Source organism: Priapulus caudatus, unplaced genomic scaffold (assembly GCF_000485595.1).
Source record: "Priapulus caudatus unplaced genomic scaffold, Priapulus_caudatus-5.0.1 Scaffold439, whole genome shotgun sequence".
NCBI classification, from domain to species: Eukaryota; Metazoa; Priapulida; class Priapulimorpha; order Priapulimorphida; family Priapulidae; genus Priapulus; species Priapulus caudatus.
In genome coordinates, this window is record NW_014577500.1 from 46,172 (window position 1) to 54,103 (window position 7,932).

General features: G+C 41.0%; 2 protein-coding genes across 5 annotated transcripts in view; both read right to left on the reverse strand.

Annotated features, from left to right (window-relative positions):
- The window catches only part of LOC106810422 (alpha-2-macroglobulin-like), a 35,239-nt gene extending 27,765 nt beyond the window's left edge, over positions 1-7,474 (reverse strand). For 3 of the 4 annotated variants that reach the window (XM_014813773.1, XM_014813775.1, XM_014813774.1), the window contains exons 1-12: positions 7,400-7,474; positions 6,573-6,702; positions 5,902-6,008; positions 5,392-5,559; positions 4,823-5,059; positions 4,239-4,338; positions 3,703-3,851; positions 3,264-3,413; positions 2,590-2,680; positions 1,939-2,102; positions 1,129-1,219; positions 496-709 (exon numbers count right to left, since the gene is read on the reverse strand). In XM_014813773.1, coding sequence (XP_014669259.1) covers positions 496-709; positions 1,129-1,219; positions 1,939-2,102; positions 2,590-2,680; positions 3,264-3,413; positions 3,703-3,851; positions 4,239-4,338; positions 4,823-4,990 — 1,127 coding nt within the window. In that variant the 5' untranslated portion in view covers positions 4,991-5,059; positions 5,392-5,559; positions 5,902-6,008; positions 6,573-6,702; positions 7,400-7,474. The remainder of the gene's footprint in view (positions 1-495; positions 710-1,128; positions 1,220-1,938; positions 2,103-2,589; positions 2,681-3,263; positions 3,414-3,702; positions 3,852-4,238; positions 4,339-4,822; positions 5,060-5,391; positions 5,560-5,901; positions 6,009-6,572; positions 6,703-7,399) is intronic. The other variant, XM_014813776.1, reaches the window with a different exon arrangement.
- Positions 5,371-7,932, reverse strand: part of LOC106810412 — a 7,264-nt gene continuing 4,702 nt past the window's right edge. Inside the window, exons 5-7 of the mRNA XM_014813764.1 lie at positions 6,573-6,702; positions 5,902-6,008; positions 5,371-5,559 (exon numbers count right to left, since the gene is read on the reverse strand). Of these exons, the coding sequence (XP_014669250.1) occupies positions 5,371-5,559; positions 5,902-6,008; positions 6,573-6,702 (426 nt within the window). The remainder of the gene's footprint in view (positions 5,560-5,901; positions 6,009-6,572; positions 6,703-7,932) is intronic.

Consider the following 7,932-nt stretch of genomic DNA (forward strand, 5'->3'; position numbering starts at 1 on the left):
GTAAATCTACAGCACAGCCAGCTAAGTCTAACCCACACCAAATCCATCAAAATCGTCGGTGTGGGCATTGGGCAGAGGAATCTCGGACTACTATGGCTAGTGCTACTTAATTACCACTACTATCAGGAGTGAATAATAATAGATGATAACCTATTATCTAAGAGAATGATAATCTATTATCGTTCACTCCTGCTACTATCACCGCCACGAAGGCGTGAGATGTAAATGATGATGATGATGACGATGATACTATTACTGCGGTTGCTTGCTTGCTGTTACGGCTAGTGCTATACCTACCACTACTATCACCCCCTACTATATTAGGCTATACTGGCTTTATAGGCAAGACTATATAGGCTTGCTTGCTGCTGCCAATTATAGAAAAACATCTATATATATTAAATGAGCTTATATATTCTAATCAAGCAGCTGTTCAGCAAAAAACTAGCTATGTGGCCACATGCGTGGCAATATTGCACGTAACGTTCAACCTACTCCAATCTGTACAGATCCCACAACCACGTCTCTGGGAAGTATGTTCTTATGTCTTGCTCAGCAGCAGTGGTGGAGCTCTCCTCAGGACCCCCATCATTATCATAATCCACTTCCATGGTTACGACTTCCGGTCCGGGAGCAGCCATTGGCATCGGTTGAATACCACCGGCACTGCCAGGGCCACGCGAACCTGCCCGATTCCGTTTCTTATTGCCTGTGATATCGCTACTGTTATCATCATCGTCGTCATCATCATCGTCATCATCATCGTCATCATCATATTTACTGTCATCGTCTTCATTGTTTTTTGGAGAGGTATGGAGAGAACACATAACTCACTCCAAAATCACAACTGTTATTATAATAGCTAGTATATCCCGATAATTATAATAATTGTAGAACATTAGTTCAAAATTGTTATAACAGAGAGGTCACCTTATTTGGGTTTGCTGTTCCCCCCCCCCCTCAAATATTCCCTGGCTTCTACATTTATCCGACCTTCCCCTAACCTTTTTCTGCGATTTTTAAAGAAAAATGTAAAAAAGTTGTAACAATTTTACAAGTCGCCAATCTTCACGATTACTAGGTGGTCATATCTTCTCCATACAAGTAATGCGTTCTCGCTGCTCTCACCTGTTCTCATGTAGTATCTCCATCGCCTCTCCCTGCTCACGCAAGGCCGCGCATCCACCTCCATATCCGACATCACAGTCAAGCCAAGATTCTGTAATGAATGAGCGTTCACTAGTAATTAGGGGTGTAACGATTAACCGCGATTCAACTGTATCGCGGGTACATCCCGTTCTGTTCGGTTTTCGTTTTTTTGTTTTTGTTTCGGTTCTCGGTTCGGTTCCGGGAAATACATTCAACCCCGAGTCTAATCTCAAGTCTAATAGTCTATTTTGGTCAGGTAGATCACTTCAATGAATAGTATTATGACTATTATCCTTGAACTGTATTACTTTATTGTCTTTTGGCCAGTGAATAACACAATAAATGTATAATATTATGATAGGTATTATTATTATTATTCAAAATGGAGGAAAACTTTCCCCATCTTCTCAGGATTTTTAATTTTTTACTACTGAAAATAACCGAACCGAACCGAAGAGCAAAAACCGAAAACCGAACCGAACCGAAACAAAATGTATCGTTACCCCCCTACTATAGTAATGCACTCTTTTATTTCAGCAAACTCAATCATCAGCATCCTCAGCGTCACTCAATTAACAGCTTCAAACTGCGATCTGCGGTAGAGGAATCATATCCACATATACTCTACTGTCTACACTGCGAATATGTAGCCCAACAGTGTGGTAAAACAACATGCGCAGCAAAGCAGAGGGCTTCAACTATGATTTGAGGTAGAGGCACATCTCCACTCCCACAACAAGGTGCTAAAAGTCCATCGGAGAAAAACCAGAGTTTCACACTTGAACTTACTTGGAACGCGAGCCTCGAGTCGACATTGTTGGTGAATGTCCAGTACAAGGAATGGCGACTAGTCCTAATCACGGGTTCCACGATGGCCGGGAAAGCCACCGGGCCTGGGGGACCGGGAGGACCCTGGAGGCCTGGAATAGGTGGTGGCGGTATCTCCTCAGGACCTAAAACAAGCACAATCAGTAAATTAATGACAGACCAATAAACCATAATGGTTGTTACAGATGTAGCTCTCCTGTCCCGCATCTCCGAAACCTCAAGCAGAATTCCACATCACAGAAAATTCTAGATTATGGGAGTTCATTCGTAAGATCACGATCTAATACATTGAAATCTTACCGAAACATAAAGCCAATTTTATTTTCACTTATGTTTAATGCTGATGCACAATTATCAACATTTCAGATAGAGAGAGAGAGAGCGAGAGAGAGAGAAAGAGAGAAAGAGAGAGAGAAAGAGAGAGAGAGCGAGAGAGAGAGAAAGAAAGAGAGCGACAAGGAAACCATGCACTCACAGATATTGGCGTCCAGAAACGATTCTTTATATTAACATTATAACGGTGAGTAAAACATGACAAGTTCGTCAAGGGCAATTAAACCGCAGAGGAAATGCTAGCAGAGAGTTGTGAAGTAAATAGACGCGAGCGCTCACCATTAGGAGGGCCATACTTGCTGGCACAGTATTCCCAAGCTCTGATGTACGACCGACGGCGATTGGTTGCCGGGATGACCTTCGCAAAGATCTGCAAGACGAGACGAGAGTAGTAAGATATATATAGTATCAGGTAGATATAGTATTATTAAACGTTTATATAGTATTGATATATAGTATTAATGATACTATATCACTATACTATATTCTATATCTATATCTTTACTATATATGATTATATAGTACTAACGTTATATAGTATTGATACTGTATATAGTATTGATACTGTATCAGGAGTGAATAATAATAGATTATTCTCTCTATTGTTATTCACTCCTGATAGTATCATGACCTGATGGCATGCTGAAAGTAGCCAACTTAATTATACATGTGACCTAAACCCCAGGCAGGTTGGCTACCCATGTCATAGCTAGCTCACTAAAAAATATAAACAGTATAACTATAAATTAGTTCTTTTGTGATGAAGTGTGAGCTGATGAGTATGGTAGAAGCATTGTCAATTTGTGCTGCCACCTACAGTGACTTTCCAAGCATGCCATAGTGTGCTAAATAATGGCTGCAAATAATTACAAACAGAAGACTGAAGATCGGGGGGGATTAACTGAAGATCCTTAAACCCACTTATACGGACACAAACAAACACCTGGAGTTACCTTATCGGCTGTGATGCTAGTGCTGTCACCTAGCAACGTGACACTTTTGTCGACGACTCCGACTGCGCATAGAGAGTTGGGGCTGCCACGTATTGTCAGCTTTTCTGCGGCGCCGGGAAGTTGCTGCTGTGCTGCGAATTGCATTGTCACCTGCGAACGTTGAGATTGGCTTACTGGCGGTACTAGATGGCTGGCTTCAGATAACATCTGATGTAAAGACACACCCAGCTAACACATAACGTTCCCATAATGTTCGTAGAACGTTTTAATCAAACCGGAATGTTCTAGGAAGGTTGCGGGAACATTATCTGTTAGCTGGGCATCTCCTCATATACTCTATACTGTCTATACTGCACACATGTTGACCAATGAGGCAGCTGCACAGCGTGGGGGCAAACCAGTGGTCTACAGCTGCTATCTGTAAGGCAGTAAACTCTACCTTCTGTGGAAAGCACTTCTCCACATTGATCTTCTTCGTGTCGGCAATGACCTCTTTGGTTCCGTTGTAGTTCACCACGTGATATACGAGCACGTGCAGCAGTGGCGCCATCTCCGGTGTCACGTCAAACTGAAGGTTGAAGCTTGCCACTATCCGACGTCCAGCGTGGAAAAAGTTATTTTTAATTAAAAGAAAAATATTCAGAATTCAATGTACAATAACGACAGTACTTATTTTTCTTATGCTACTCTTCGGTTCATAGTTTTTACTATAGTTCATAATAAGGTTATGTTTAATATATATTGTATATTAATAAGTTTAATATACACTGGACCCATCATCCTAATAATAATCTCTCTAATCCTCTTAATAAATCCTCATAATATCATAACCTTGAACTTAATATCTTATATCTTAATAAAATCTTAATAAATACTCTTACTATACATGGTCCTTGCACCTAACATTAATCTCGTTAACGTCTTACTGCCACGTTGTCAGAGACATTCTGTTGTACGAAGAATGAGCGTATTCACCTGGCTTTGCTGAGTCCGTGGAGGGAAGCTGCTGGTATTCCTCCTCAGTTAGCTGTTGCTCTATGCTTCCCACGTCTACGATGTGATTCGATACAACAATCTGTGGGGCATCATGAAGACACGACATCATGAGAAAACAAAAACAAATTGTGTCAATCGCAACATTTGTTTTTTTAATTCACGTCTGATGACATCTACAGACGCCTAAACAGCTATATACGCATGGCATTCATGCGCATGCGAGCGCAGAATCACGACCATGTAAATTGTTGTAGCCCTGATGTGCACGTCCATGTTTAAATGCTTTTGAGTCCCTGCCTTACGAACAATACTCTATCACTTGTTTCAATGTCAGAGTGGAATATGACCCTACGAATTGCCCAACTCGCATACACAATCCCAACGCACGCTTATCAAACCAATCCATGCTCCAACTTAGGAAATATGTTTGGAACCATGCAACTTTCACTCTCAGATGGAACTCTTTCAGAACTGCACACATCAATACATTTTTACTTCTTGGCTACGAACATATCGATTTCGCATTATAGATTCAAATATTGACGAGTGAAGAATGGCCATACCTTATAGTAAAACTGCCTGGATCCTGGTCCGTCAACCGTGTACCTGACCCGGACCTCTCCCTTCTCGCGGCATCGCAGTGTGTTCACATCGCTCTCTATCTGCAGGTAGTGGCTGCTTGCGGAAATCCAGCTGCTAAGATATATCGTTGCATGCGGCTTGGTGAGCATGATTTTCGAGTAGCGCTGCTCTGGCGAATCACGGATGTAGTCCACAGCATCATGGTCCAGTGACTCCGCCTAAAAAACACCCATCAGTTACTAATGTCATCTAGCTGTGTGATGAATGCGAGTGGAAGTGCTGCCACACACTTAACAATAACAATATAACTAATATAGCTAATAATTAATAACTAATAACTAGTACTGATATAATAAACTTTAATAATATATATAAATACGAATACTAATACATTTAATAAATGCCCAAGGTTAGAAGTGCTGCTACGAACTTAACAATAACAATATAACTAATATAACTAATATTTCAAATAACAAAATAAACTTTGTTAATATATCAATATAGAATAATAATATGTTCTCATAACTAATTAACAATTAAAGATTATCACCTTCAGACTGAGCTGTTTCTTTACTAGCTGAAGGTCAATAGGAAGCCTTGCTACTCCATCACTGCCCGTAACCACAGTCTTAACCAGCTGATCTGTTTCAGAGAAGATGACCGTCAGTCGGATCCTGACACCAGCAGCTGGCTGTCCATTCAAAGATGTTGCACTGACCTAAACAACAGTATCACGGGATGTTAACACACATCTGATTCTTTTTTTTTCTCTCTCTCTCACTCTGATTTTCGCTCGCTTGCTCTCTCTCTCTCTCTCTCTCTCTCTCTCTCTCTCTCTCTCTCTCTCTCTCTCTTTCTCTTTTTTTTTCTCTCTCTCTGTCTCTCTCTCTCTATCACCCTTCCTCCTTCTCTTTCCTTCTCTATCTCTCTCCTTCTCCCTCTGTCTCTCTCTCTCTTTCTCTCTCCCTCTCTTCCCCTTCTCTCTCAGCCCCTCTTTCTTTGTACGTCTTCCCCTTTCTCTCTCTCGACCACCTTGCTCACTCTTTAACCAAGCATTCACCTCAGCATTATAAGTCAAGAACGGCTTGAATTCGTCTTTGCTGAGAAACTTGAGGAACAGTTGATTCTTGCTAACTTTCACCTCTGTCTCACCAGATAGCGTCACATCTATAATTAAAAAGTTTAATTAAGAATTTTTTTTTTAAATTTAACTAGATACTTATTAACTGTTCAGAAATTTCGACATAATTCCTAGAGATAAGACATGTCAAAAATGTTGTCCGATTCGTGTCACAAGATTTTATAGCGTAAATAGGTTGGCAAAACAAATCTTTTTCTCGATAGATAGTCGATAATATTTGACAAAATGAATCATTTGTGTAGTAAAGTTAGAGCAAGACAATTTTTGGACTAGTCAAGATCAATTTTTATATATGGATAGCACGTGGATAGATATAACATATGGATAGATAACATTGCAGGGCTATTTCCTCAAGTTGTATGTCAGCCTTATTTGTGAATAGCTGTTAGCCTGCATGCATACATGCAGGCGCATATGACAGTGTTTAATTGTTTAACCTAACACACCGTCCCCACTGCAATCCTCCACCTGCGTCATCATGATCGACATCCTTCACATACGTCACCCTCAGTGACATTAATATTGGCTCTCGTGAGGTGACAACATCGATCACGTCAAGCCATGAGAATAGTCGTACATATGTCACTCACCCGTGTCATCCTCTGTGACGTTGGCACTCAGTGACAGTGTCACTGTACGCCAGGTCCCGTGAGAGTAGTTATGGTTTCTCAACGGCCAATCGGAAATGTCCACGTCGAATTTGCGACAGCCATCTTTGAGCTGTGAAATCCCAGCGGGGGGCAAAAATAACTAGTAAGCATGCACCATGCAAGTATCACTGTCAATAGATACGGCCATAGTCAAACGCTTGCAGTCCGTGGCTGATGTCATAACCATGTAACATTCCCTTCGAAGACTAACCTGTGACTTCAATATCATATTACCGCGACTTTACTGGTAGATTATTGTAGCTTTACTAATTGACAATTATGTAACTTAGAGTTCGCAGCTATTGCCACAACTCCGTAACAACTATCGTAGATTAACCTGTGACGTACATCACCTATTTAATTACCGTACTCTTACTGTGTGATGACTATCTGTAGCTTTACTAATTGACAATTATGTAACTTAGAGTTCGCAGCTATTGCCACAACTCCGTAACATACCTATCGAGGATTAACCTGTGACATCACTATTGTATTACCGTGACTTTACTGGTGGATTATTTGATGGCTTTACTACGACTATTCATGTACTCTTACGCAGATAAGGTCTGATGTCCCCCTGACTCTTGTCTTGACCACTCGCTCGTTTAGGCTATTTCTGACTAATATGCTATATATATATAATATATAATATATAATATATTAATTATATCGGGTAGGGTTAGGGTTAAGGTTAGTCAGAAATAGCTAAAACGAGCCAGGTCAAACAGAGTTCAGGGGGGACATAGACCTAACGAGCGTATAATTACAGTTTACTCGGCTGTCTTTACAGAATGGAGGCAGTTCAGGTTCTCGCGACCAGGAAGGTGCTGCGGACTGGGGTCGAGCGCACACCTGCAGCATCAGCATTGCCTCTCTACAGCTTGCCAATAACGTGTACCTAATTGACAAAAAATTTGTTTGTAGGTATTGGACACTGACCAATTAGTTATTGCTTTTTTCATTTTGTTCCGCCTTCGCCCTTCTTTTTAATTTGTAACTTCATCATTTTTTATATCATGCCCGTGAGTTGGCGATTATTAATATATTCCAAGATATTACTTAAAATTACATACGAAACATTCTCGTGTTGCTGCTACCTAACTCAATTATTATATCACTGGCAAAATACAGTGGACCATGTTGCGCGCATGCCCGCCCAAGTCCATTTCGACATATTTCCCTGAGAGGTAGAGATCACCCATGGTGTACGCATGAATCCAAACTTACTTGCACAGAACAATACCAGAGACACTCTTCGCACCGCGCATGACTGTGCGCGACGAACGCGTCACCAATCACC